Source organism: Aegilops tauschii, chromosome 2, assembly GCF_002575655.3.
Source record: "Aegilops tauschii subsp. strangulata cultivar AL8/78 chromosome 2, Aet v6.0, whole genome shotgun sequence".
Taxonomy (NCBI): domain Eukaryota; kingdom Viridiplantae; phylum Streptophyta; class Magnoliopsida; order Poales; family Poaceae; genus Aegilops; species Aegilops tauschii.
In genome coordinates, this window is record NC_053036.3 from 651,089,528 (window position 1) to 651,106,723 (window position 17,196).

The 17,196-nt window shown below is 45.1% G+C and overlaps 1 protein-coding gene across 1 annotated transcript; it reads right to left on the reverse strand.

Annotated features, from left to right (window-relative positions):
* Positions 1-1,365: 1,365 nt before the first annotated feature.
* Positions 1,366-11,028, reverse strand: LOC109786614 (multiple C2 domain and transmembrane region protein 5). The gene is given in 7 exon segments (XM_045233512.2): positions 1,366-2,922; positions 3,203-4,344; positions 8,447-8,617; positions 9,160-9,283; positions 9,388-10,007; positions 10,077-10,832; positions 10,926-11,028. Coding segments are annotated over 6 exon segments (3,444 nt in total). The 5' UTR covers positions 10,239-10,832; positions 10,926-11,028; the 3' UTR covers positions 1,366-1,697.
* Between the last annotated feature and the right edge of the window lie 6,168 nt (positions 11,029-17,196).

Below are 17,196 nucleotides of genomic sequence, written 5' to 3' on the forward strand. Positions count from 1 at the left end.
ATACCAGCAATGCTTGATTGATTCTGATTTATTTTTTATAGACATTTTCGGATTTGTAGGGCATGTGCCCACGATCCTCTTACGCCGTACCTTTTTTTGACATGTATGATTCATGATAAGAAATGAAAATCACATCAATGTAAGGTAATATCCCACCAATGCTTGATTGATTGTGATTAATTTTTTTATATGGTAACTAATCTGATGGGTTTATGTGGGCGGTGAAGCGAAAAGGTAGGTGGGAGGGGAGACAAAAAATAACCGGTCAGAAAAAATGGACGAAAAAAACAACCATGGACGCAATCCTACAAACTACTCCATTAGGAGTAGAGATAAGATTTTTTTGTCATGTTTTACTTGTTAATTTCCTTAAAATCCATTATTTGTTTCCTAAAAATCTATTATTTGTTTACCAAAACAAATTGCATTAATGAGAGAGATCGATTGATTTGGATAAATTAGGAAAGTTAGATCCGTGATTTTTTGTACATTAGGAAAGTGCTAATTTTTTGAAAGAAAAGAGTGGTGAGAAAAACAAACCAATGGATTAGAAAACCAATGGGAGGGGGTGGTGGGAGGTGGGACGAAGAAAAACCGGACGAAAATAAACCGTACCAGGCTACTCTGATATTATACTCTGAGAGATTGATTACCATCCGTGAGTTAAGCTGGGTACTAAAGAAGAATCTGATTGTGATACGTGAATTGATTGTTGCCTTGTACGTTTGGTTTTGGTATTTGAAGATTGATTACCATCCGTTAGTTGGGTTACCGAAGAAGAAATCAATCACCACATGTGAATTCATTGTGTTACCAAATAAACGTTGGGTTTGTCCGGCCAGTGGGAGGGGGGCGAATAAAAAACCGACGAAATTGGGAGGTGGGAGGGAGGACGAAAAAAAACAGGGGAGGTGGGACGAAAATTAACCGCGGAGACTATCAACTGCTCCATTAGGAGTAGAGATTGTTTGTCATGGAGCTGTGGCTGGCCGATTTACATGAAATTAATTCCCTCAGTTGTGGTGGCAAATATAATACACATAATCCATATTGTCATGCACTAGCGTGTGTGTGTGAAATAGATGGATGGTCCCGTACCCAATAAGATGGATATGTGTGTGTGTTAGAGAGAGAGAGGGAGGGGGAGAGGGGAGAGAGAGTGAGGAAGAGGGAGGGAGAGAGTGTGTGTGTGAGGATTTGATGGTAAAAAAGTCGTCAATGTTACTTGATATGTATGAGAATATTAACATGATTAATATTTTTTAACTCTTAAAGTTAATTTGGCCCCGTTGCAACGCACGGGCATTCTTCTAGTATTATTAGGACTCAAGAGTCCAAGTCTCGACGGTCTCTTTTTTTTCCTTTGCATATAGATTTGCAGGTATGATTTATTAGCATGTATGTCACGTCAAATGTATATCATTAGGAGTCCTAGTCTCAACCATCTTCTTTTTTGCCTTTTTTTAGAATCTCCTTGTTTTGCCTTTGCATATACTTTTTGCACGTACGTTTTATTGTAACGTATGTCACGTCCTGGCATAGTCTTTTGTTTGCTTATTAATCCTAGCCATGAATCCGAGATCTAACAGCTTAATTAATTCTAATGATTTGGAGTCTTTATTGGTGCCTCCAGTTAGTAAATCTAAAATATAAGATAAGATAGTATTACATAGAGACAAATGTACACGCAATGACCTTTATATCATCATGTCGTCCTTGGAGGGCAGACGGCTGTAGAAGTTGAAAAACAGATTGGTGCTGTCCCGGAACCACGGGGGCCGGAGGAAGTAGAGCCCCGTCACCATAGCCACCACCCGGTACGGCATCCCGGTCAAGTAGAGTACGACTGCCACCATCACCAAGAGCGTCATGAAGACGAGCGTCACCCTGGGGTCGCGCCAGCGGAGCAGCGACTGCGCGCGCTCCCCTTGTGCAGCCAGGTCGCCCAGCACCGTCTGCACCCCGCCGGCGACACTGCGCAGCCGGTCATACCGCATCTGCACGATGTTGCTCGGCTTGGACGTCGGGAACGTGTCAAACTCCTCGTCCAGCTCGTCCGGGTGTGCGAGGTCCGCGCGGGACAGCACCGCGTCCATGTGCGGCAGCTTCCGCGGCCGCCGCCGGTAGTTCCATGCCATAGTCATGCTCAAGCACAGGAATACCATCGGCAGGATCAGCTTCGGGTAGCACACCAGGTTGAGGTATACCACGTGCACCAGAATCGTCGTCAGTGGGTTCTTCCACTTGCAGATGCCATCGAACCACTTGCCGACGGCGACGACGCCTGAGAAGAGCGAGGTGATGCGGTAGAAGTTGGCCTTGCTCTGTCGCAGGCTGAACATGCGGGAATCGACGTCGAGCATGTACTCCACAACCTCCCTCCGCAGCGGCGGCTCCGACCTGCCCAGCCGCGTCACCACCATCTGCATCGCCTGGAAACGGAGGTAGTCCAGCTGCAGCTCGGAGATGGGGTTGGTGTGGTGCATCTTTGGCAGCAGTGGTTTGCCGTACATGGCAAGCATTTTGGCCCACGACTTACAGGTGAAGCAGACTGCAAGTTGGAGCTGCCCCGTCTTCTTCAGCCCGGACGGGGTAAGCGCCATGAGCGGGTAGTACTGGGTGTACATGCGGTCCGTCTCGAGGGTGGCGAGGCGAACGCGCACCTTGCCGATCCTCTGGTCATTGGCAACGCCGTGGGAATCGTTGAAGACGGCGATGGTGATGACGGTGCTGACGTCGAATACATCCCAGGTGTGGTGCTCGTTCCACTGCGGCGCGGTGGTGTTGAGGAGCGTGCGTGTGCGCACCCACTTCTTGCCGTGCTTGGCGACGACGTACGGGTTCTCCACGCCCGAGGCCAGGCCACGTGCGCCCAGGACTTGCACCTTCAGGATGCCAATGGCGCTCTTGCGGAGTTTCTTCACCGTACCCAGGATGAAGAAGAAGTATATACGTGTTAAATATATATTTATAGTATTGATTAACAAACGAGCTTTGCTACATGTATCTACGGGGCCGGGGTTTACGGAGGTTAACTTTGAACAGTGAAGACCAAAAACCAAAATAACGTTGACTAATCCTACTTCCTTGCAAATTTCCAACTTCAAATATAGTAGTAGTTCCCCGCAAAAAAAAAAATATATATATAGTAGTAGTTCGTTTGGGACATGACGAAATTGCTAATGAATAGTGTCAGAACGCTGCCGCCGGCTGGAGGTCGCTGATGTACTGCGCCGGTTCGTACGTCACGTGGTACGCCGTCTCCAGGCACACCCTGAGCTGGATCTTGCTGCAGGCCAACGTTGTGGACGCCGTTACGTCCACTGCCGCCTCGTCCCCCAACATCACGTGCGACAAGCTGAACCACTTGGACGGCAAAGACTTGGCCACGTCCTTGTGTGGCACGGGGATGATAACGCGGCCAATGGGCTCGTCCCTCCCGCCATCGACCTTCTCCTCCACGGTAACTACCAGCGGGTCCTCGGACGGCTCGCTGGCCACGAACAAGAACTCCTCGTTCCACGTCGGGTTCGCCGACCCCTGCGGGAGCCCCAGCCGTGTCCGCCTGATTTGTCTTCCCATCTGGATCTCGGCAATGGCTTGCGCCGGCGGTCTGTCCTTCTCAGTAGTGCCGATGAGGTCCTGTGCCGCTATGACGGCGACTTTGAGGTAGATGAGCTTGGGGCAGTAGTACACCTTAGTGCGCGTGTTGGTGAGCCCCTTCCGGGAGAGGGTGTGCACATCCGAGTGCCACGCCTCCGGGAAGGCCTCATCGGCGTGCGTGCCAAGCCAAACGGCAAGCATGATCTCACCAAGGCTATGGCCGTGGCGGAACCTCTCGCCGTGTGCATCAGAAAGGTGGTACCACTCTGGGGCCAACCGGTTATCAGGCGGGAGGCGGCTAGGGATGTCGGACATGTTGAAGACGACGTGGCCAACCAAGTCATCATGGAGCATGCCCTTGTGCTTGACGATAACCTGCAGCTGGTTGCACTGTAGGTGGGTGGTGGGGAACGCGAACATCTGTCGCCACACTGGGTTGGCAATCTTCTCCAGGTGCCGCGTCACACCGTTGAAGTCGCCTAGCTTCACCTCCACGTAGGGGTCCAGCAGCGTACCGGTGATGTCCATGGTGGGCAGGTCCCTTGCCTTTACGACGCTCACACACACATACGATATCGGCTCCACCATGTCGTACGCCGATGACATCTTCGTCGCCACCATTGGCGCTGCAAGCGGGCCAAGCTTCGTGGATAGCGGTTGCTTCGTCTCGACGAGACCATAAGCCGAGCCTGGCAGTTGAGCCGACTCGGGAGAAAAGTAAAATATTTCGTCAAACAAGCCCTACAAAAATTAGCTTTAGCAGTCATTCATGCGCCTGGAAACGGGAATTTAATTCGGAGCTCGAGCACAACAGTGAATTCAAAACAATTACTCCCTCCCTTCGGAATTACTTGTCACAGAAATGGATGTATCTAGACATAATTTAGTTATAGATGCATCTATTTTTATCCATTTTTGAGACAAGTAATTTGGAACGGAGGGAGTAGTAAGGAAAAATAAGAATCGGTGGTGGTCTAAGAAACAATTTTTGAGAACAAAACTTTTATCTAAACCTCCACACGAGGTATTTCTTCATGAAATTTTGTATCCACTTAGAAGACATTTTCACCGTCGATACAATTCAGATATTTTTAACTCTTTTTCAATTACTGTTCATGCAGTTGCACAAGAGCCCGAGGTCCAAAACACCTCTCCCGAAACTGGAAAAGCATTGAAACCAGCCGGCTGATTTCTGTCAACACATGGGTCGCGCGCCGTTAACGGACTGCTCGTGATCCAGCGGTCCAATTTCCCTCTCGCGTTCGTGATCCAGCGGTCCAATTTCCCTCTCGCGTTTTGCTAGTGTACATCGAGGAGTCATTCTGGGCACCATCCACGTCTTTTCTACAATTTTCTCTCGGTTGTCTGCACTGACAGCTGGGCCCTCAAAGCTTGTACATAAATTTTGGAAACAACAGGGTGCTTTCAGCAAAATCTGCAGTGCCAGATGTCGGCTTATGATTGGCGTTGGGCATTTTTGCACCTGGAGTGTATATATGTTTGTGCGTGTCGGGGTTCACTTTTAGTACATGTATGTTTGTGGACAAAAAAATTCATCAGGAACCGTGAAAGTTTCTGAACCCTAGCTAGGGTGTCTTTACTTGTAAGCGAAACGAAACATTTTCCTACATACCCCTATTTCATCTGTAAACTACATAGAAAATGCCACTGGAATCTGCCCCGGCCACTCATCCGCCTGTCGTGCACATCGAGCCCGGACCCCGGACGCCGCCCCGCCTCCCCTTCCTCAACAGTAGGTCGCCGTACGCCACCCCTAGCTTCTCCAGCCGCCGCCGCCCTTGCCTCCCGCTCGCCCACCACACCAGACGCCGACGCCGCCCTCCCTCTTCCGCTCGTCACAGGACGCCGCTCTCCTCCCCCTTCTCTGGCCGCCTCGTGCTCCGCCGCTCCACACTCCTTGGTCCAGATCCAGCTGACGCCAGGTCGAGCGAAGGGATGAGCGAGCGGCAGGGCTATTGTGGCACTACGGTGTGTCTAGCCCATCCATCTACTCTCCTGGATGGGCGCACGTGGCCTACCAGTGGCCATCGTTGATGACTTGGTGTGTTGGAACCAAGGATCGACAGACAATCACAAGAACGCAAGGAGAAGAATTTTCATCCTTTCTATTCACTTGGCTCCATGAACAAGATGCAATACACCAGCTTATATAGCCCAGCACACAGGACCGGCCACCACGTACGCACGTAGCCAGTACCCACTAACCAACCCCTACATGCATGTCCATATCCAGCTGATGCATGCACGCACTAATAGGGCAGCCCACTAGCCAACTAACTAGCCTACACATGCACGCCTCGCCACTCTCGCCCAGGCCGCACACACGACGCCCTACCGTACGTGGTTTTATTCCAACATGTTGGATGTATGGATGGACTGTATGAATGAAATACAGTGTATTTATTTTATATCCACAAATAGTTACTAGAGGCGTGCAAGTTCACACTGCCACCTGCCACCGGCAATAAGACACACGCTACCAGTTACCAGAGGCTAGTTATTATTGCAAAAAAAAGGTTTTATTCTTGAAACAGGGATGTGTGACTAACAGCGTCTTCAACAGACGCGTCAATTAAACCACACGCTGAAAAAAAAACACTATAAGTGCGCGGGGATCAAAACTAGCGCTCCAGCAGCCATGCAAAAATCACGCACGGTAAAGGTGGTTGCGCGCGCTGGGAAAACTGAATCGCGCGCTGCTTATTTGCTGCGTCCGCTCGCGCGCGTTGGAATCTCACCAACCGCCACAACTGAACCACCAGGCGCCGGCGCCTCTGCCCGCAGCTTCCCCATATGCTCCGGCGACCCGCCGGCGCTTCCCTCATCTATCCCCAGCACGCCGCCGCTGCTGCTTCCTCCATCTTCTCTCCTCGCCGCCGCCCCTCGAGCGCTGTTGCCGCTGACGAATAGCGACCGGCGGCGGTTTGCAGCTCGCCGCCCACAAGGTGTTTGACAAAACGCTTGCAAGGTATATATTGCTAACTTTTTATCCAGTTGTAGATGAATTTGGTGCATGTTGTTTGTCTTTCGAAATTAGTTTAAATTCAACTTTGTAGATGAGTTCGTCCAACGATTCTTTCGACGAAGAATTCTATTTTCAAGAGGAGGAGGACGTCGCAATGATCCTAGCTATGCACGTCAATAAAAAGCCGAAGCACGGTGGATCGGTTACCGGTCGTCAGAAATTGTGGAGGGACAGGATCGATGCCCACAACAGATTGATGAGGTACTATTTTATGGAGAATCCAATATACCTCAAGTCCTACTTTCGGCGCCGTTTTAGGATGCGCACCAAGTTGTTCAAACACATTGCAAAGAAACTGGCGAGCCATGATCGGTTTTTTCAGCAAAGGAGGAATGCCGCCAAAGAACTCAGGCATAACATCTTTCAAAAGGTGACAATCGCTTTACGTATGTTGGCATTACGGTATTCTGGCGGATCTAGTTGATGACCACATGGCCGTGGGTGAGAGTCAAGCCATCATGTGTGTCAAGCGCTCTGCAGTCGGAATTGTACAAGTGTTTGGTCCCGAACATTTGAGAGCTCCCAATGCCGAAGACACTGCAAGGCTTTTGGAGATGAACAAAGCTCGCGGGTTCCCGGATATGCTTGGCTCCATAGATTTCATGCAGTGGAGTTGGAAGAACTGTCCTAAGGCATGGCATGGACAATTCCACGGCCAGAAAAAGGGTTTCATATAATCCTTGAAGCGGTGGCCTATCAGGAGACTTGGATTTGTCATGCTTTTTCGGAATGCCGGGATCTTTGAATGACATCAATGTTCTTCAATGGTCACCACTCATGAATAGGATTGCAAATGGTGAAACTCCACCGGTGGAGTTTGTAGCAAATGGTCATACATACAACTATGGGTACTATCTTGCGGACGGCATCTACCCAAGGTGGCATACATTTGTGAAGCCGTTGTCAAAACCGTAAGGTAAGAAAAATCTTGGTTTCCACAATACTTAGGCGGCGGCTAGGAAAGATGTGGAGAGAGCCTTTTGGGATTTTGCAAGTCCAATTTGCTGTTGTGAGAGGACCAGCTAGATTTCGGGATCAAAAGATCCTTTGGTACATCATGCACGTCAGAGCGATCATGCATAACATGATCATCGAGAATGAGCGTGGGCAACATTTTAGACTATTCTCAGTATGAGTTGATGGGACAACCCGTGCGAGTGTGCAGGAGGGCTGCGAGGGTGGCCCGCTTTATTGCCTCCTATCATACCATTCGATGTGCCGAAACGCATGATAACCTTCAAAAGGATCTAATCGAGGAGTGGTGGTCATGGAATGGGCGACAAAACTAGTTTGATGTTGTATGCTTGTTGTACTGTTGACTATTTATTGCATTGTTCATGAACTATTTGTTGTATTGGAAAGTAAATGATTTGTTTTAGTTGTAATAATAATGGAACTATTTGTTGTTGATTTATTTTATGTGTGTTTGATCTTGTTTAGTTCTATGTTGAATGAGAAATGTTGTTTCTGTTAGACGCGCGCGCTGTAGTTTAGCGCGCCTGCTAGACGCTTCTGCGGCGTGCAATATATAGCGCTTCTGCTAAAGAAAAATACCTCCCGAGCGTGCAAAAACGCTATTTCGGTGCTGCAAAAAAATATTAGCGCGCCGCACGACCGTGCGTCTGTTGGAGGTGCTCTAAAGCAAATAACACCATAGGACTGTTGGCCATGTTCCTCAAGCATCAAAGCCCATACTCTAGCAGCTCAAGTTGTTCTCTAGTGCAAGGATCCGAGTGGTATATGTAGCAACTTCGAATTAAAGGAATAAATTCATAAACTCTCAAATTTTCAACATACCTGGATACTTTCTATTTCATGAAGCCTGTCAATTATGTCTTGTGCACTAGCTGGCCTGTCCTTTGGATTGAACTGTATGCAATTTAAAGCTATCTCGTGGCATACACGTATTTGTTCGTAGAGCGTGTCTTGTTTTGATCTCTCCAACCTATCACTCCAACTTTCAACTACCTAAAAGAATCGCAGTGGTGAGTTATGGCCTAAGAAATCGATCAGCAACATCTTTTCTATATAGGGAACTCCAATATGTATAGTATATACCAGCCACATGCATTCAGGCAGCAACCTAAGTTTTAATATTCGACCAAAACAAGTAAAAATGAAATGTTAGTTCCTTCTTCCAAAAGATAACCTATGTATCTATATTTATTTGTTTGACCTTTTCCTTTCCATGTTTGCCTGTACTTTTTTTAGTAGTGCCAGGTTTATTCAGATACTTATATTTCTTACGTACCTTCAAAGACTTGGGGTACTTGTATACCTTTTAAGTTTCTATTTATTCCTAAATAGGACTAAGTTCATTTGCCCTTGGCAAATGGTAACTTTACATGTGTGCTTCCAGAAATGATACTATGCAACATCTCAAACTAAAATGTAATGAAAATTAATGTGCGAAGTAGAAGCGTGACAACTATTGTAAAGTTGTCTATTCTTAGCCAAGAAGGAAATGGAGCTTTTATCTTTGTAACAATGGCATAATATATTGTTCTTACATCCTCAGTAGCTTGATGTCCCCTTTGCCCGGTTAGTATTTCCATGATAATAATGCCAAGACTATACAAGTCACCCCTACGTGTGATTCCACTCCCTTCATAACGTTCTGGTGCCAAATATCCCCTGTATGAAAATATAAAAGGTATGATTGATTAATCTACAAATAGAGTGCAATTAAATCACATAGCACAAATGACTGAGCTTTCAAGAGGGGTTCACTAGCTTACATTGTTCCTGATATATTTTTGGTAAGCACTTGACTTTGATTTTCATCTAAGCGTCTTGACAGGCCAAAATCAGTTATTTTCGGTACCATGTCATTGGTGAGCAGTATATTGGCGGGTTTCAGATCCAGGTGAATAATACGATTGTCATGAAGGTATTGCAAACCCTCACAGATCCCTTTGATTATTTTGTAGCATGTTTCCCACTCACGATGTCCATCTATCAAGGGGAGAGGAGAAACCGGGTTTAGAATTTGAGATACTTAATGTGTAATCTTTTAAATAATGAATGTTATATACTTGTATGGCACATTACGCAATTTTTAGTACATGAAGAAACTAAGGAGAAAAGTTAGAGGTCATATGGTCGTACTGATATACTTATCAAGACTCCCTTTTGGTATATACTCAAAGCAAAACAATCTTTGGTTGACATCTGCCATGATAAGTTTCTCATCATATCTTTCCATATTTCTTTGTCTGTCATCACAGTATCCTAGAAATCGTACTACATTTTTGTGTTTTGCCCGCATCAGGCATTCAATCTCCCGGTCAAATTCTGTTTCATGCATATAAGCTTTGGATAGCCTCTTCACAGCGACCTCCTTATCGTCAAGTTCTCCCTATTACCAACATGTGTTAGCATCGGTATGGATTTTCAAATCAAGCGTGATTAATATTTGAATGTATACCTTATAAACAACTGCGAATCCACCGCGTCCAATCTCCAGCTCATCAGAGAAATTCTTTGTGATGCCCTCCAAAAGTGATAATGGCAGGGCCTTGGGCTCAGCGGTTTCGTCGGCTAATATTTGCGCTAGGACATTCCTTGCAGCAGTGGCTTTGTGGTCCATGTGTAGTCAGTAGGTTTTTTTATGCTGGACACAATAGCAAGGTTATCATGTATATATGAACAATTGTTTTGGCGGCTGAACTGAGTATTTTTACCCAGGGGTACCGTAATTTGCGGTTGCCATGGATACCAAGAAATACCGCTCGAAATATTACAAACATTATTTTGAATTCAATTTCTTTTAGCATACATACAGCACATAATTATTGAACTCTTTCGGTGCAAAATCAATATGCTAGCATAGTCGTAGCTAACCTGCTATAACTTCGGCGGTAAGGTTGCAAGTTCGACCCCTGCTAGCAGCCTATTTGTTTTTCACATTTTGTAAGAAAAACAGAAGAAAAAAATGCACCACCAGGTAACCAAATTCGAAGTTTGCATATATAGTATAAGCCTATATACTAGCTGCTAGATCCAAATCCCCAATTACCCAGGTAGCTAGTTGATGAAGTAATATCTATATGAACAAATTAAGAGCAGTAATATCTATATGAATAAATCTCCAATCACGTTGTGCACGTACTGCTGCGAGTCGAACTATCCCCGAGCCCGTTCGGCTTTCAGCGTAGTAGCTAGCTGCAGATCTGCAAGAGAGCTGCGATCAATGATGAATAAGCAGACGGCAGATCCGCAGTTGCAAATAACAAGCCAACCTACATATATGCATCTCAGACAAGATCTACACTACCTGGAGGCCTTGTTGCTTGCTGCCGAGTGAAGTGAAGGCGATGGCGGAGCTTCAGATCGACACACCCTGCTGCTGCTGCCGCCGCCGAGTGAAGGCGAGGGAGAGAATGGGAGGAAGGGGATACAAAGACAGACAATCAGTGTACACGTTTTATAATCAGGGAGCCGTCTGCCTCTAGGTGAGCATGAGTGTTTGCGTCCAGCTACAGGCGAGGGTTATTGCGTGCATGTGAGGCCGGTAGCAGGTGAGCGTCGGCGTGTGTGGGCGGCAGCAGGTCCCCATCCCCACGTAATGACAACGTGGATAGGCCAGCAGCTGAACCGGAGAGAACAACAAACTGCTGTCCGTTTGTCCTTCTATATTCCCGTATTTTATACTACCAGGACAGCTCCTTTCCCCGCTGTCTGTTGCTTCTATTTTGATAAAAGGCAATTTTATTATCTTAAAATGTAGCATACAGATACAAAACATTAATAGCAACACCCAGCATCTGCATAATCAAAATGCACGTTATCAATCCTAGAAGTCTGACAAAACAAAAAAACATGAAGACGACACTGACAAATCAGCAAAAGTAAAGTCCTACAAATCGACACCATGCCTATGTTGAAAGAGGCGGATCAATCCCTAGGTTATGTTTTCACCCATGTTGGAAAAAAAACATCCGTAGCCACCTGCCCCGTACACACCGTCTTGAACAATGCTTGGTATTCCGCTCGTTGTAGCATAAACCACGTTCGAAACTAGTGCGTACACTGAAAAATAACCCGCAAAGCAGAAGCATTTTGTCGTGAAAGACCAAATCATTTATACATAGCCAAAGCTATCAAATTAAGGCATACACTCTCATCCTTATTAGTGTATTGACCCTATTTGAAATATTGTTCAACTAATTACCAAAAACTATTGTGGGTGGATATAAATTTGACGTTATTCGGATGACCGCCAACGTAAAAGTGAATACTTGCATTATCAAAAGATGTTTGATTGTCTTGTCTGAATACAAGAACAACACTTTTTGCTGCATGGCCAGTTGCGCCGTGCAAGATTGCCTTTAGATAACACAACTCCCCTAGGAAGATACCACATGAAGATTTTCATTTTTTGTGGTATCTTGGACTTCCAAAGTTTCTTGTTATTACTCATCGATACCTTAGAATTTGTGAGCGCATGATACATACTTTCTACTGCAAAAGACCCTGTTGTAGTAAGGTCTTAGCGGAACACATCCTAACCTTGTGTTAGGTTAGTCGAATCCAGCAGGGATAAAAAGTTATTCCATGACACAAGTCGGGGGTGAATCAAATCCCGCCCGAATGAAATATTCGCTGGGGATAAACTAAGCACCTGCACAATATTATTGTTCTTATCGTGAGCAATGGTGTGTAAGACTCAATATTGTTCTCAAAGACTTGCATTGCCTCGCCAGATGTCTTCCTAGAAACAAATCTCCGGCCCATCCTTTATCACGAAAGACCCAAAGCAAAAGAGATGTTTCTTTACCACCATTAGGCCAGCCCAAAACCTTGAGTCGCCAGATTTTTCAATATGCCTAATACATCATCTTTTTGTCTAGATACTTGTTGCGCAACATGATTTACGAAACACCATCCTTAGTAAGAAGTTTACACATCCATTTACTGAGTAGGGCCTTATTTACCTGTAGGTCATGAACACCAAGGCCACCTTAGTTTTTCGGCCTACAAACCATGCTCTATTTGGCTAGCCTATATTTCTTCTTTTCACCTTGTCCTTTTAAGGAGAATCTGGATCTAAAATAGTCAAGTCTTTGCAGGACCCCTTTTGGGAGTTGAAAGAAAAAAAGAAAGCATATAGAGAACCATATTTGTGAGGACAAAGTTAATCAAAACCATATGTTCTCCAACTGAGAGCAGCTTGTCTTTTCAACTTCTCAACCATTTGTCTAGACGCTCCTCTACATGCTTCCACCTGTCAATGGTGAGACGCTGATAATGAATCGTTATTCCCCAGATATTTAATCAGGAATTGGTCATCTGCGCAATCAAACAGGTCAGCATAACTGTCCGCCTCCTCAACAGAACAAATCACTTTTTTATGGAAGTTAATTTTGAGACCTATAATTTGCTCAAACGCTGAAAGAAAGAGTTTAGGTTTTGAGCCTTCTAATACATCTTCAATTTATATATAATTTTTACGCCTCTATAGTATTTGTACGTGTGGGGCATTGCGTTGACGTTGATACGTACGAGTACAATTTATTTACATGTCCTACAAGAACTCTTATATTTCGTCTCCTATATCAACCCCAAATATCCGCATCAATGTCGACATGTGCTTGTAAACACCTTCTTCATAGTGAAATTACGCCTCATGTGTCTGTCGGTATTTCCCGTATGGGGCTTTCACGTAAAATTTGTCTAGTTTGTTTACACAAACACACACACACACACACACACACACACACACACACACCAAATGCCTAGTTTCACCAAAGTTGCCGTTATTCCGAACATTGTTATAAATTGAACCTTTTCGAAACAAATGGTTTCACTCTAATGGAGTATTACCTGAAGTGGTTTGCAAGAATGAAAATTTGGGATGCAAACTGTTATAGAGCGAAAACAAAGAGTCTAAGTGATTCCCTCATTTCATTGCAATGTGAGAGACCCAGTTATATACATAATGAATGGATATGTTAGAGAGACACCTTTCTCCAACAGACACCTTATAGGAGGCATCCCTCCCATACAATTGATGACATATTTTTTTTCTCAACAAAAAATACGCAAACATGATTACCCTGTACTTACAGCTAGTTTCCAACTTGTACCGATGCTCGAGTCACATGGATGCATGACGATCAATGTGATAACAGTTGCCTAGTTGCCAACCCAAACGGGAGTGGCGTTTTGGCACATGAGAGCGCGCCCTCCTGGTTTTTAAAAAGTGTTTTATATGTATTTTGAAATATCAAAAAATTCCAAACAAAAATTTGGCGCGTACATCCCGATATTGTACATGCTCACAACGACATTTTGTAAAAACCGACAACTTATGTGTCGCGTGTGAAAAGACAAAATCCGATGTTAAATGCTTGTCACAAGACATCCTTTTGTCTTTTTTACACAAGCCACAAAAAATATTGGTTTTATCTGAAATTTGATGTGCACACATATAATGTCGAGATGTATGCGTCAAATTTTTGTTTGGAATTTTTTCACTCTTTGAAATATTTTTTACGCGGGCAGGAGCGCACGTTCTCGGGAGCATGAACGGATTTCCCCGAACTTGTACCCTCATTTTCTCTCCTTCTTGAGATCCATGCCGAATAGTTTCGTGGACTTCGGGAGTACCTATCTACTATACGGGGTCTTGGATAATTAATTGTAGTCACACTAGCACTAAAATAAAGTTCTTCTTTTTGGCTTTTCCTAAAGGGGGTCGGTCATTGATGAGGTCTAATTAATCATAGCCACACACATTATTGATGCTGGAGAAGACTAGATCAGGTCATTTCTTTTCTTATTCCCATAAGAAGATTAAGAACCATCTTCTATTGAGCATTGGGTGTAAATATAATGTCGTGGTGTAAATCTCATCCTCACCGTCCCATTGCCAGTTCCTTTTTTTCTTGTTCAAATCTGTTGCTGTTCAAGCTGCACCTGTGGGTTACCTCTTCAACAACATTTCAAGAGGATGATCCTCAGGTTAATTCCTCTCGCAAATAATACGACTAGTTCTGTGGGGCATCTAGTTATCTTGCATGCCTTTTACATTTTTCTAAAAAACGGAGGATTACCCTCCCCCTCTGCATCAAAAGATACACACAATCATTTATTAAGATAAATAAATTATCATGTGTCAAAACCATCTCAAATAATGAAACAAAGGCAAGACATAAAACAAATAGATATTATAGGCAAAAATAGGAAATCATGTCTAAACATTTATTTCATTATTGGATCGTCATCCAAATTGGTTGTATGTAGCCCTTACTATTGTTCCACATCAGTTCCACCCAAAGTCCATAAGCTCCCTCGTGTCCGCATGGTGTAGTAATAACCAATGTACTGTCCATCTAGACGCTCGGTAGATGACCTGCAAACTTTATTGTAATATTTGTCCTGTTAAACACACAATCGTTCCGACAAATGTCTTTTACATTTCGTCCACTACAAATTTCTAAAGCCTAAATTTCGAGGTTTACACAACATCCAATTAATAATCAATTGTCCCATGGATCAGGTAATTTATTTTCTCTTTCCCGTGGATAGATTTGATTTTACCACCTCCGCTTTATGTCTTTAAGAGTAAGATAAATCAAATGGCCCACCTTTTCTAATCATATCGATTATTAAATTCTGCAAATCAGGGATATCAGCAACGTATATCATCTACAGCACTGGCATATTGTTAGAATATAGATTAGAGATGCATCTTTTTTGTGCCTAGGCCCTGTTTGCAGTGGCTTCCCGTTGTGTATCCACCAGGGTAAGATTTAGATGTTCTAACGAACTTCGTGCTAGTTCCTTCATTTGTAATAATTCTACCAGAATGTTTTCGATCTAGATCCTTGACCCCCATGCATGTGGCAGGGTGTGATAGGTGGTAAGCTGGGTGGCTGGTGTTATGTGATGTCCCAGCCAAGCCAAGATCTATGTGCTTTCGCGGTCGTATGAGCAGCTCCACTACGTCTATACAAGATACTTTCGAGAAGGGGTAGAGGGGAGAAAAGAACCTAGCCGCCGCCTGCCTCTAGGTGAGCATGTGTGTTTGCGTCCAGCTGCAGGCGAGGGTTGTTGTGTGTATGTGAGGCCCGTAGCAGGTGAGCGTCGGCGCGTGTGGGGGGCAGCAGGTCCCCATCTCAGATTTTATGGCCTCAAGCCATTTCGCAGAATCTGGGCTCATCATCGCTTCCTCATAGTTCGTAGGTTCACCATGGTCTAGTAACATGACTTCCAGAATAGGATTACCGTACCACTCTTGTGCGGACCGTACTCTGGAAGACCTACAAGGTTCGATCTGAAGTTTCATGATCATCATCATTAGCTTCCTCATTAATTGGTGTAGAAATCACTGGAACTGATTTCTGTGATAAACTACTTTTCAATTCGGGAGAAGGTACAATTACCTCATCAAGTTCTACTTTCCTCCCACTCACTTCTTTCGAGAGAAACTCCTTCTCTAGAAAGGATCCATTCTTAGCAACGAATATTTTGCCTTCGGATCTGTGATAGAAGGTGTACCCAACAGTTTCCTTTGGGTATCCTATGAAGACGCACTTCTCCAATTTGGGTTCGAGCTTATCAGGTTGAAGCTTTTTCACATAAGCACCGCAGCCCCAAACTTTAAGAAACGACAACTTTGGTTTCTTGCCAAACCATAGTTCATAAGGCGTCGTTGAGGGAGTCCCGGATTAAGGGGTCCTCGGGCTTCCGGCCTATGTGACGTGGGCCGGACTGATGGGCTATGAAGATACAAGACCGAAGACTCTCTCCCGTGTCCGGATGGGACTCTCTTTTGCGTGGATAGCAAGCTTGGCGTTCGGATATGAAGATTCCTTCTTCTGTAACCGACTTTGTACAACCCTAGTCCCCTCCGGTGTCTATATAAACCGGAGGGTTTAGTCCGTAGAGGCAATCATAATCATACATGCTAGACTTCTAGGGTTCTAGTCATTACGATCTCGTGGTAGATCAACTCTTGTAATACACATATTCATCAAGATCAATCAAGCAGGAAGTAGGGTATTACCTCCATAGAGAGGGCCCGAACCTGGGTAAACATCATGTCCCCCGTCTCCTGTTACCATCGACCTTAGACGCACAGTTCGGGACCCCCTACCCGAGATCCACCGGTTTACACACCGACATTGGTGCTTTCACTGAGAGATCCACTGTGACATCAAAGACAGGATTGATGACTCGCCTTGTTATCAAGGACAGTATCACCTCCGGAGGAGCCCTGGCCCCAGGCCAAACCCTCCGGCTGGGCGGCTTTACTATGACCGCCCATCCAGCCGTTAAGCCAACGATGACTTCTCGGGTCATCGAAAATCGCCTCCGTGTTGACTCCGAACACTCCAAACGGATGGATCTGACGGACTTGTCGTCTTTAAACGAACTCCTGGATCGCATCGCCGCCTTGGGGGTCGCTACATACTACGATCGGATTGGGCTTAAACCCGATCAGAGAGAAATCAAATCTCCACCGATCACCCATCAGATAGCGGTAGTAAAGGAGCAAAACAACAACTCTTCCTCTATATTGAGGACGAACTATGTTCGGA